Source organism: Leptopilina boulardi, unplaced genomic scaffold (assembly GCF_019393585.1).
Source record: "Leptopilina boulardi isolate dan_hultmark-lab unplaced genomic scaffold, ZJU_Lbou_2.1 LbouV2_318, whole genome shotgun sequence".
NCBI lineage: Eukaryota > Metazoa > Arthropoda > Insecta > Hymenoptera > Figitidae > Leptopilina > Leptopilina boulardi.
In genome coordinates, this window is record NW_026137883.1 from 23,394 (window position 1) to 36,380 (window position 12,987).

The following is a 12,987-nucleotide window of genomic DNA, read 5'->3' on the forward strand; positions in this document are numbered from 1 at the left end:
AAAAAGAAGAAAATTCTTTATTAAAAAATTATTATTAAAGTTTTATTTTGAAATGTATATATATATATATCGATTTTTTACAAAAAACAATTTTCGCGCGACGCTTATATATGATGGCGGGTGAAATGATTGTGATTCGCGAACAAATCGGCAAAACGGGTGGGAGAATATAGAAGAAAGATGGCTATATGGATGCGCAAATCGCGTGGTATAACATAAGTTGTGATCAATTCTTTTTTCTCGTTTTAATATATCAACTCTTGTTGATTTTCTCGCGTTGATTCCACGTTTTTGTGTCGCGTAACATTCTTGGCATTGTGAAGTTTTATTTTAATGCAAAAATGTAACACATGATTAATGTTAATTACGACAATTTTTTCCGGGCAAAAAAAAGAATATAAAATATATCGCGGCGCAAGGGGCTGAACTCTCGCGTATATATATATATATATATATGATGTCAAACATGCGGCAAGGATTTTCGATGAGAGAAAGTATTAGAAATCCGCGGCGTGTTTCGGCAAATGTTCGTCAGTGAAAACAGTGCCAAATGATTGCAAATATATGGCGGCGAGAGTACTTTTGCTCAGCATCTTGTTTACGGAAGTGCTAAAGCCCGTTTATTGTACAGGTGAGGTTTTTTACTTATTGAATATATATATATATATAGATATACGTATATGTATATAATACTTCTTTCATCGTTTGTTTATACTTGCACACGAAAGTCGCATGGTATATGACCACACGATCATCGACCCATAAAATTTTTCACTCAACCATTTCCTCTATTCGTGTTTCTCTCTATTGAATCTATTTTGTTCATCTATATTTTTTTCTCATATTTAAAATATGTCATATCTTGCGTTTATTTATCATTTTTTAAAGAATTAGATCTTGTAGTACAATAGAATATAATAGAATGGAATGTGCTGGAGTCCCGCTATTTCAACAATAAAACACTAGTGTAGCATAGAATTTATTTCTTAGTTTCTTGGAATTTTTTTTTTTTTCGCTTTGCGAATTGTTTCCGGTGACGAGTTAAATTGCGTTGTTGAATTTGATTTATTTTGTTTTTAATAATGAATTTATCTTGTTTTGAAAAAAAAAAAAAAATTCATGATATGGTGAATTATATCGAGAATATTTTTATTTGATAATATAATGAACGTTTTTGCACGTAATGATAATAATGTTTCTCCGGAAAAAAAAAATCATTTTCACATAGGTGGTTAAATTCGAATAAATTTGTTACTGTGTTCGAAATAACTGCTTTAAAGAAAAAAAACAGAATATTTATAATTTAATTTTAATAATAGACAGTAAGATTATTAGAATTTTTCTATTTTGTAAATTTTCAACAGATTTGATGTGTTTAACATTTTTTATGCAGGTATTCATAATAAGATTAATTATCGCACCTTTTTGTAGTTATTTTGATTAATTTGCATCATATTTTATATAAAAAAATTACTTTACAGTGTATAAGAGAAATATTAATATAAATTTTGAAATTTAGATTTAATTTAATTTGTTTTTTAAAAAAGAATATTAAATATATATTTTTTTTATAAAAAAAAAAACAATATTAAAATGTTTTTATTAAAAATATAAATTATTTTTAGTAAATTTTAAATTAAAATATAAATTGTATTGAAAATTGCTACTGAATTGATATTATAATTGAATGAAAATTAAATTAAATTATATAAATATGTAATAAATAACTTTGAATTTTAGCTATCGAAGGAATTGACTGTGAAAAAATCGAAAATTGGGGACTCTCATTGGAAATTGAACCCAAGGGGCCTGTAATTTTAGGGAAAAAAGGAACCACTCTCAGATGCAATGTAAAGTCAAAGCAAGAGATTACCTGGTTGTACAATGGGAATGAAGCACCTCCGTGTGGAATTGCCCGTTGTTCGGTCCATCGCAATGGAACTCTTCATTTTTATAAGGTACAACTATTGACAAATTAATAAAAAAAAAATATATAATAACTTCAAATGGAAATTCAAATTCTTATTTTTAATAAATAGTTTAAATAATAATAATATTGAAATTTAATTTTTGTTTACCTTGATATTCATATTTTTATTGAGGAGCAATTTTTCAAAACCCGATAGATTCATTTTTAAAAATTATTTTTATAAACAATAATATTGAATTAGAAATTATGTATGCAAAAAAAATTTTTTTAATTATAAATTTATCAGATTTTGAAAAAATTATTATTTCAATTATTTTTGAATTGTTACATAAAAAAAATTTTTTTTTTTCAATTTTTGATTTTCAGCAGAAAAAAAATTTAGATATTTCGAAACAAAAAAATTTGATAACTAATAATAGTAATAGTTCAAAAACTTCGACAAAAGATGAATTTCGATGTGTCGTTCGAACAAATTGTGGGGGATATTTACGATCATCGCCTGTTGTTGTGCAAATTGCTAGTGAGTCGCTTTATTTTTTCATTTATTTTCTTTTATTTGTATATTTTAAATTAATATAATTCAATTTTATTTATTTAATTTTTAAATATTTTTTGTAGTTAACAAAAATTAATTTTATTAATTTTTCAGAACTTGCTCGCACGTTTAAAGAACAACCTCAAAATGTAAAAGTACAAGAAGGAGAAGTCGCGAGACTTTCATGTTCAATTGAAAGTTTGCCCTTCCCTCCAAATATCATATGGGAGCATAATTCAAAACCTTTATTATTTGATGACAATAGTGAAAAGTAAACTATTTTTTCTTTATATAAAAATTTGAAAAATTATTACATTTACACATAATGAAAAATAAGGAATTAAAAAATAATTAAAATTTGGAAAAAAATGTTTTATTTTTTAGATATACTTTTATATCACCAGGTGTTCTATACATAAATGCGACACAATTGTCCGATGCTGGAGATTATAGGTTGGAATTTGTTTATTTAAAAAAAGAATTAATAAAATTGTCATTACAATAATTATATGTTTATTAAATACAAATTTTATTTCAGATGTGTGGCTACAAATGACTATTTAAATAAAACTACATTAAGCAAAGAAGCAAAATTAATTGTTTCAAATTCAAAGGAACATTCCGTTATTTCAATATTACCACAAACATCCTATAATTATGAATTAATTGAAAATTCTTCATTGCGGCTGGCGTGCGCTGTTTCTGGTTATCCATCTTCTGTTTCATCATGGTCATTTGTTCCTCGAAATTCAATTATTGATAAAACACAATTGAGAATTCATCTCAATTTCACAAGTGGCATAAGTATTCTCAATTTACAAAATGTTGGACCATCAAATTCGGGTGTTTACACTTGTGCCGCCAAAAATTCGCTCAATAAAACCATCGAATATCAGGTATTTAATCGTGCATAATTAAATCCAAATTAATTTTTTAATAATTATGACAATATATGAAAATATTAGAAAGAAATCTCTGAAACCATTTTTTTTTAATAAAATTAAATATCTAAAAAATTATTAAATTAATTTATATTTTTTAAAAATATAAATTCTCCTTAGTTTTTTATAATTTACTATTTTATTAAAAATAACAAAGCTAAGAAAAAAAATTTTTTTTTAAATTAATTCAGTCGAACAGAAGAAAAAATTGTGAATATTCATTTAATTTGTAAATTTGTTTTTTCCTCTTTTTTTTTTGCAGCATATTACAATTAATGTTATGGTACCGCCATCCTTTTTGAAAAAACCAACGGAACAAACTTTTCCAAATGGGATGAGAGTAAGATTCGAATGTCAAGCTCAGGGATATCCAACGCCACGTATTTATTGGCTGAAAGATGCTAAAAATATCACTATCAATGGTGAGATTTTATTCATAATTAATAATTATATTTTCCCTCTTAAAATGGAAGAAAATAATTAATTTGATTAAAAAGCAATTTAATATTTTACTAACTTCTTTTTTTTTTTGATTATGTTATTATTTATTAGAAAAAAATTTTATTCCTTTTAATAATTTAAAATTTAACAATATTTATTATTAAATATTTACATTATCCGGATGGCCGCATCGAACCTTGAAAAAATCGTGAATTCGCCTTCAATTTTTAATTCAAGTTAGAAATTTTAAAAATTCATATTTTCAATTTTTTTTTTTTTTAATTTAAACTTATGATGAATTGTACTAAATTTTTGATTTATCTCTGAAGTAAAGGGTTTCTTGAAAAAAGAAAAGACTAAGAATTTATTAAAAACAAATTTTATATCTGATTGATTAAAAAAAAATAAGAATTCTAAAAATTTTAAATTGTGCTAAACAGTAATATTAGTATTTACCAAAATAATTAATAATTTCTGTTCTGAAACCAATTTGAACAAATTTGTAACTTTCAAAATTTTAAAATTAGAATTTTGTTTAAAGTAAAAAAATGTTTTCAATATTCATTTATATTCTCAATATTTGGTTTCGGGAATTTTGTGGTAAAATTTTAATTTTTTAAAAAAATAATAATTTACTTCACTTTAAATTACAAGTATAAATGCAGTACAATTGTTATTTTTCTTTAAATTGAAACGAAAGTATTTTTGTTAAAACTTTTGTCAAATAATATTTAATTTTTTTAAAATTTTCTTTTACGCTTATTGTTATGTAGATCATAAATTTTTTTTTATTTTTTATTTTTTAAATCAAATCTTAGGTTTTTTAACGCAATTTTACAGTATATAAAAATACACCATATTTTTAAATTTCTTTTACAACTTTGAAACGATATTAATTAAACAAAATGATTGTCGTTTTAATACTAGAATTAAATAATACATATTTTTCTTAATTGTAAATTCTTGTTTTACACTTAAAGTAAGCCACGTTTTAATATGAATTTTAAATTATTTGACAAAATCTCAATTTAAAAAAATGTGGAAATTTTTTTTAAACTGAGAAAAAACTGAAAAACCCCTGAATTTTGTTCGCAAATTTTAATGGCCATCCTGATTATAGAATAATTTTGTTTTTTAATAATAACAATAATAATAATAATAATAATTAATTTGGAATTTTAGAACGACGAACAATTTATGAGAAAGGTTTCAATGAAATGGAGTTGGCAATTTCAAATACAGTACAATCGGATTCTGGAGTTTATCAATGTGTCGCAGTTAATGAAGTTGGTGAAATTTCAGCCGCTGGTCGGCTTCAAGTTAATATTTCACGTAATAATCCTGACGCACCAACAAATTTGAAATGTCATGCTCTATCTTCGAAAAAGATTCTAATTTCATGGGAACCACCAAAATATTTACCAACCACTAATATTACCGCCTATACCGTCCATTACAGTCCCGTTGGTAAGAAAATTTTTCCACATTTTTCATAATTTATATATAAACTTTTTTTTTTCTTCAATTCCTTTATTTAGAATTTTTATTCTTTCGCTTATTTTAGTTTTTAATTTTAATTTTTTTTATTTGTTAAAATAAATTTATTAATTAAAAATTTTAATCAAATGCAAATTGAATTTATGTGTCCTGACGCGGTGAAAGGGACCTTATGATTAAATAAATCGATTTTTATTTTTTTATACCAATCGATAGTTTTTGAGTTGCTTTTTCATTTCCAACAATTAAAATTTGTCTCTTTCAAATACTTATTGTGTTATATAGCTTTAAACATAAGTACTTTTCCGCGTATTCTCGGGCGCCTCGTGGCTACTGCAAAACCACTACCACTGCTCACCACTACGACGCTACCCTCGTATATCGGTGAGCGTGTTTCCTTCGTGCATCTTCGGCTCTACCATTTCTTGTCTCTCCCCACTAGTTCTAAGCTCTGATGTATACATTGCGCTGGGCCCGAAAAATGGATTTATCTCATATTAAAGCCAGTAAAATTGCAATAAACAATTTATTAGATTTTCATTATTTTAATAATGTATAATAATAATAATAATTTATATTTTAAATTCAAGACATATAACTTATTTATACAGCAAAAGTAATGTTATTTTTACTGTTGTAAGAAAAGTAAAAATTGAAAATTTCTCTGTTGATAAAATAAATAATAAAAATTAATTTTATTTGATAACAACGATTTTCAGAGAATTAATAAATAATTATTAAAAAAATGTTTAAACATTGTCAAAAAGGGGTTTCGTAAATTTCTTCTCATCTTTAAAGGATAAAGTATTTCGAGTTGGCATTTGGAGGAATAATAGAGGAATATTATTTTTGCAATAATATTGTGAGGAAATTATTTTATTAAAGATTTAAAGTGGAGTAATTTGGGGTAAGTTAGTTCAGCAGCGGCCACTAGCTAGAATTGGCGCCACCATTCAATGTCTGTCCCCACTTCTGTCAAAAATCCAACTTTTATAACCACAAAATTACTTTTAAAAATGGAGATGCTTCTTAATCAGCTCGCCCTCATCTAATTAATCCGACAAATCCGAACAAGATATTTCAAGTTATTTACGTATTATTTTGTCAATCAAAATTAATCGATTAACTTTAATAGAAAATGAATCCATTTGCCGGGCCCAGGGCAATGTTTACATCAGAGCTTAGAAAGAGTAGGGAGGTACAAGATATGGTAGAGCCGAAGATGCACGAAGGTAGCATGCTCACAGACATATGAGTGTAGCGTTGTAGTGGTGAGCAGTGGTGCTGATTTGCAGTTGTACGTCCCCACTACTCAAATGTCTATTTTCGTGCTACACTTCGAGCGCCTCTCCTGTAAAATTTGCTTTGGAACCGTAAGGTCCCTTTCACCGCGTCAGGACACTTATATTGAAATTTAAATCAAACGAAATTTCAATCTAGCTAAAAATTAATTGATTTCAGTTTCAAAGTATTAAAATTTTAATTCATTCAAGTTTAAAATAACGGAATTTTGATTTATTTAAATTTTAATTAATTTAAGTTTTATATATATTATTCGAATTTCAATTTATCCAAATTTTAATAAACTTAAATTTAAAATTATCCAAATTTTAATTGATTCAAGTTTAAAATAACCGAAATTTTGATTTAATCAAATTTTAATAATTGATTCAATTTTCAAATTATCCGCATTTCAATTTCTCCAAATTTTAATTGATTTAAGTTTCAAATTATCTGAATTTAAATTCATTCAAATTTAGAATGATTAAATTAAAAATTTTAATATCCTGGAAATATAAGGGAAATTGGAAAATTTATTCTTATCGCAACTCTGTTATTTCCATTTTCAAAATTTTAGTCTTTACAGAGAGAAATATTTAGTTTAATTAAAAAATTAATTTATTTAATTTATATTAAAGAAAAATTTATTTTATAGAAGGAGGTAGGGAAGAAGTTTCACTTCCAGAAAATGGAAATGTCACATCAGTTGAAGTTGCAAAACTTCTTGAACCATTCACGAATTACACTTTTTATGTACGACTATATAATAATCATGGAGCTAGCGATCAATCGACAACAATCACTTGTTCCACCGCTCCAAGTGGTAAATAGTTTTTGTTTTCTATTTATTCAATTCAATTTTATAAACATCTTTATTTTTATTTTTATTATAAATTTTTCATTTTTCACTATAGTTCCAAAATCTGCTCCAAAGATAAGTTTAAATGTGATTGGCGATACGAAATTGAATGTAACTTGGAAGCCTCTAAATAAAAAGCAAGCGCAGGGTATAGTTACACAATACAAATTACAATGGAGACTTCATCAACATCCTTCGTCACTCGTCCATTATTTTAATTCTGACGTCGAGCAATATTTGCTCACTGGTAAATATTGTTATTTTATTTATTTATAAATCCTTTTGTATTTTATAAATTAAAAAAAAAACAAATAAAACTTAAAATGTAGAATGAACAAATAAATTATTAATTAAATGATAAATGAAATGTATATTCAAATTAAATAAATGTTAAGTAAATGGTTTAATAAATCTAAATAAGTGATAAATGAAATAAATAATTATTAGAAATTCTTAAAATCCTATTATTATTTTTTTTTATATAGATTTGAATCCTGGAGCTCAATATGACGTTAGAGTGTTGGCGAGGACCGAAGAAGGATGGCCAAACATGAATGAAGCACAATTTGCGTGGACCACTGTAACGATGCCATCTCCCGAGTCTGAACAAATTTTGATAAGAAAAATTGTCAACGTCTTGCTGACAAATATAAATACTTCCGTTGTTTCTGTAAGTTTTTTTTTCTCAAATTTTGTCATCAAAAAAAAAATTTTTTCACCCTCTAATTCCAAAATTTTTACATTGAAAAAATATTTCTTTGCTAAAAATTGAATTCTTGAAATTTAAACAAATGATTTTTTTTTTCTAATTTCAGATGAAATGGTCAATAAATGAAAAGTTAAATCGAAATCATGGATTGGAATTGAAATTATGGAAAATCTACGTTGAAAATGAAAATGGAGAAAAAGTGGAAACTAGATTGTTACCTAAAAATACAACAGAGTATTTATTTACTAACCTAGGTTTGTCTATTAAAAAAAAATTAAATTATAACTTTTTTTTTGCCTTTAATAACAAAAAAAAAAAGAATTTCAAAAACAAATTTTATTGATCTTTGTTTTCTTTTTTAGAAGCACATACTTCTTATACAATGGGGCTGTGTATGCTAACTGTAAATGAGGCTACAAAATGCTTATGTAAACGAATTGAATCTGCGAATTCATTTCTAAGTAAGTAGTTGAAAAGAAAAATTAAATTAAATTCTCCATTTTATTGTATTGCTTTAAATTTATTATTATTTTTTAAAGTTTTATGTAATTAAATTAAAATTATTTTTTTTTTTTAATTTCTAAATTATCGTTATTTTAAAGAAAAACGCAAATAATAAATCTTAAAAATAATAGGTAACATTCCAACTACCCTGGAGGCTATTCCGATATCGGCTAATTCGATCAACTTAACATGGAACATAGCGAATCCTTATCGAAATGATATCTTCGAAGTTTGTTATCATGCTGTGCACATCATGAAGGACACATCTAATTGCATGACAATGTAAGAGAATTTTTTAAAAACTATTTTATCTCTTTATGTTTGTGCTATTTTTGTATTTTATTAATTTTATTAACAGTATTTATTAATTGTTCAAAAAAAAAAAAAAAAATCAGTATCTCAGAATACGGATTATACGAATTTTTCGCCTTTTTTTCCAAAATTTTTAAAATCTGTCTTTTTCAGTATATAATCTAGGTCTTCTTCAGATCTTCTTTATTTCAATTATTTAACAAATTTTTAACTAAAATTCTTCTCTAAATGAATTATTTTCAATAATTTTAATGAAATTCTCCATAAATTCAATTATCTTAAACTAATTTTTTAATTAAAATTTTTATGAAATTCAATAATTATTTAAAATTTAAAAACAAACAGCAAATAAAGTTACTAAAAATTTCAATTTAAAATCAATTGAAATTCAATTATTTTCAAAAAAATTTTAATTTAAAATATTTTAAAATTGAATTATTTCTAAAAATTTCAATTTCCAAGGGTTTCGTTTATCATGAACAAATTTTCAGTAAACTAATTTATATATTTGTATTATTTTTCAATAATTATCTCTATCTTATTATTTTTTTATTATTAAATGGCAAAGTAGTGATTAAAATGACGAGATGTTTTATTTATTTGAGAAAAATTGAATTGAAAATAAAAATTTTTTCAATTATTAATTATTATTATTATGTTAATTAAATAATTTAATTAATTATTATGATTATAATGAAATGTAAAATTTTATTTTAATTAAAGTACATTTATATTTCAGTAATGACACTACTGCTCTTATTGTGGATCTCAAGCCATATACATTGTACCAATTTAAAATCAGAGTTGTGCTAAACGATCCCGAGCAAACTAGTGAATTTAGTCAAGCGATTGAGTGCTACACAGGCGAAGATAGTAAGTAAATTTAATTATAAATAATTTAATAATAAATTACTATTGTAAAAAAATTTATTGCAAACATAATAGGAATAGAATTTCTCAAACGGATCACCTAAAATTATAAACTAATTTTCAATTTATATTAAATCGCTTTTTTTTACTTCTACTGCGATTATATATACTGCGATCTAAAAATATTAAACAAAAAAAAAAAAAATTTTTTCTTGTTAAAGTTATTAACAATTGAAATAATTATTTATTTTAAATAAAAAGTTTATACTTCAGATACACTTGATCAATTTAAATACAAAAGAATAGGCTTTTATCATCTTTAATTTGGAATTTCAAAATTTATTTAAAACTAAATTTTGTTTTAAAGTTTACGTAGGATATGAACAAATTTTTTGGGGTCCCAAATTTTTTTCAACACTTTATGAATGAACAAAAAACTATTTAAAATAAAAAATTTTTTAAACAAAAATCTCAAGAAAAAAATGGTTTTATTTAAAACAGATAAAAATTTCAATAAGAAAATTTTTTTTTTTTTAGTTTAATATTTTCAAAAACTTAATTTTATCGCAATAGAAAAAAAAAAAGATTTAACATTGAAAATTAATTACTTTTTGAAAATTTTATCTGATCCATTTGAAAAATTCCATCACAATAATAAATTATGATTTTTGTTTTGAACGTTAGAAACATAATTTTATCGAATATTGAGAAATGAGAAAGAACAATTTTTTTTTTCTCTCCTTTCAGTTCCTGGAAAAGTTGAGGACGTACATTGGTTCCTCGGGAATAGTACATTAGTGCGAATCGCATGGAAAGAGCCAAGAAAAATAAATGGTTTAGTGCGAAATTATTATGTTGTTTACACCATGGATTTATCGAAATCAGATACATGGGAAAATTTAACAGTACCTGGCAATAAGACACAAACAAATTTAACGGGCTTACTATCAGGTCGACGTTATTTTGTAATGGTGCAGGCAGCTACAAAAGCCGGCAAAGGCAAATTGTCGGATCCAATTATTATTGTTGCAGGCAGCAGTTCCTCTAAAATTCCTTCATCCTCCGATGGACATAGACCGTCGTCAAAAACAAGATCTGATCAAAATCTCGGTGAGAGACATATTTTATTTCAAATATTATTTATAGAGACAGAAACTTTAGTTTTAATATTTTTCTAAATATTTTATTTATAAAAAATTTGTATTTCAGGGGATACAATCAAAATTGACGCTTAATTTTATTTAATTTCAATAAATTTTAGATTGGCAATTATATTTTTAATGGCAATAAAAATTCAGACTATTTTGAAAATTTTTTTAGATTTGAATGCATGAGAAACGTTATATTAGTTTCTAAAAAAAAAAAATTAAGATTTTTAAAAATAAATAAATTCTCTGGTAATTAATATCAATGAAATTTCTGAAAATTATAGTTTTTTATTGAAAAGGTTTTTATAAATTATTATAATTAATTGGATCTCTATTTTTCTTTCGATATTTATTTTCTTTTTTTTTTTTAAATTTTAAGACCGTAATTTAATATTTTAGCAAGTTAAATACTGAATAACAATATAAAACTAAAAATTTACAATTTCAAACAAATACTATAAAAAAACAGAATGTTTTAAATTATTTGATAATTTTTTTTTGTAAATGCAAAAATATATTTTCCATGATTACTTTTTTCTACTTTTTATTTACTAATTAAGAAGTGCGATGTCTGTTAATTTTATTCCTAAATTTTATAATGCTGACAAACTATTACATTTTTACTGTAAATATTAAATATATTGATAAATTTATCTAATAATATAATAATAATTATACATTAATTTAATAATTTAAAATAATTAATGTTTATAATAATTATTTCTTTTATATTTAGGAGTAATTTTGGGACTTAGTATAAGCATAGTTTGTATTGGACTTTGCTTATTTAGTATGTACTGCAGAAAAAAATGGGAAACCTCAAGGTCCTTAAGAGAAACGCCTCAACCGTTGAAAAATCGCGGTTTGGTAAGAAATGGTAATGGCTGTTGTATTGATCGTTCATCGATTCCTGTTAATCAACATGTGTCACATTTTATGGGAAATGAAATTGAACTCTCTGTTCTTTGTCCCCCGACAACAACTCCTCATTTGGATACAAAGGCAAGAAATTTTAATCCATAAAAAATTGTTTTTTTCTTTTTATTCGCAAATTTTAGTTATATTTTTCTTTAAATTTTCCATTTTTTTTTTTTTAATTATAGGGTTCTCATCCTAATGGAGTGATTGAATTAGGTGCAAAGGAACCTTTACTTCACTCGTGGCATACAAATGGCGATAGTAAAGATCTTCATATAACAGAAAATCCACAGGTATTTATAAAAAAATTAAAATTAAAATAGGATGAATTTTAATTCTATTCTATTTCTCGTATAATTGTTTTTGTTTTTATTTATTTCACGAGTGCGTATATTATAATACAATTTTTTTTTTGCTAATTTAAAAAAAAAACAAGATTAATTTGTGAAATAATTTTCTTTTTTCTCAGTACAAAGCAAAAGGTGGTAGTGCCTCGAGCAAACAGCAAGAACAAGGCTTGAACGATACACAATTATCGATGGTCAATTGTACTTTACGTAGCAGTGCTAACAGTTTAAACAATAATCTAGGAGGATTTGGAAGTGAAGCTTCTTCCGTGAAGATAAGGTCCAATAATTCCTTTCCAATTCTCGAGCCGAATGGATGATGCGAGGATTATGGAAACGAAAATTCATCGAGGTTAGAAAAAATGGCAGTTTCTCATGGTAAGATCAGAAATCTGTGATGCTCTAAATGCAAAAACAAAAACAAAACAAAAAAAAAAAACCTCTTTTGGTACAAGTCTGGCTCTTGCTCTCCAAGATAAATTTATAGCTCTTAGTATAGAAAATAGAAAAAAAACCCGTTTCTATAGTTTCATGTAGAAAAAAATCATTAAGCATTCAAATTTCAGAAAAAAAAAATGAAATTCGGTGCCTAACTCTCTAAAGGGACGGCATTGATCGTGTAAATAATATATTTTATGTTCATAGCCTTTCTTTAATTTTTCAACACAATTTACAGGAAATAATTATTTCTTTCT

General features: G+C 24.8%; 1 protein-coding gene across 2 annotated transcripts; it reads left to right on the plus strand.

Moving 5' to 3' along the window:
- The first annotated feature begins 147 nt into the window (after positions 1-147).
- On the plus strand, positions 148-12,635 carry LOC127284064 (protogenin B-like). 2 transcript variants are annotated; one of them, XM_051309349.1, is made up of 19 exons: positions 148-631; positions 1,741-1,958; positions 2,297-2,450; positions 2,580-2,736; positions 2,850-2,918; positions 3,004-3,361; positions 3,669-3,828; positions 5,030-5,314; positions 7,281-7,448; positions 7,540-7,731; positions 7,970-8,154; positions 8,300-8,447; positions 8,556-8,654; positions 8,829-8,979; positions 9,749-9,882; positions 10,627-10,989; positions 11,764-12,029; positions 12,131-12,238; positions 12,415-12,635. In XM_051309349.1, the coding sequence occupies exons 1-19, from the start codon at positions 565-567 to the stop codon at positions 12,610-12,612; spliced, it is 3,480 nt and encodes a 1,159-aa protein (XP_051165306.1). In that variant the 5' UTR covers positions 148-564; the 3' UTR covers positions 12,613-12,635. The 2 variants fall into 2 exon arrangements, with proteins under 2 accessions (XP_051165306.1, XP_051165307.1); XM_051309350.1 differs by having other exon boundaries at positions 2,300-2,450.
- The last annotated feature ends 352 nt before the right edge of the window (positions 12,636-12,987 follow it).

What these genes read in the sequence shown, in the direction of transcription:
- LOC127284064 (XM_051309349.1), top strand. Translation starts at nt 565, where the DNA reads ATGGCGGCGAGAGTACTTTTGCTCAGCATCTTGTTTACGGAAGTGCTA. An exon ending in ATAAAACCATCGAATATCAG is followed by an intron (nt 3,362 to 3,668) that starts GTATTTAATCGT and finishes TTTTTTTTGCAG; the next exon opens with CATATTACAATTAATGTTAT. An exon ending in GTGCTACACAGGCGAAGATA is followed by an intron (nt 9,883 to 10,626) that starts GTAAGTAAATTT and finishes CTCTCCTTTCAG; the next exon opens with TTCCTGGAAAAGTTGAGGAC.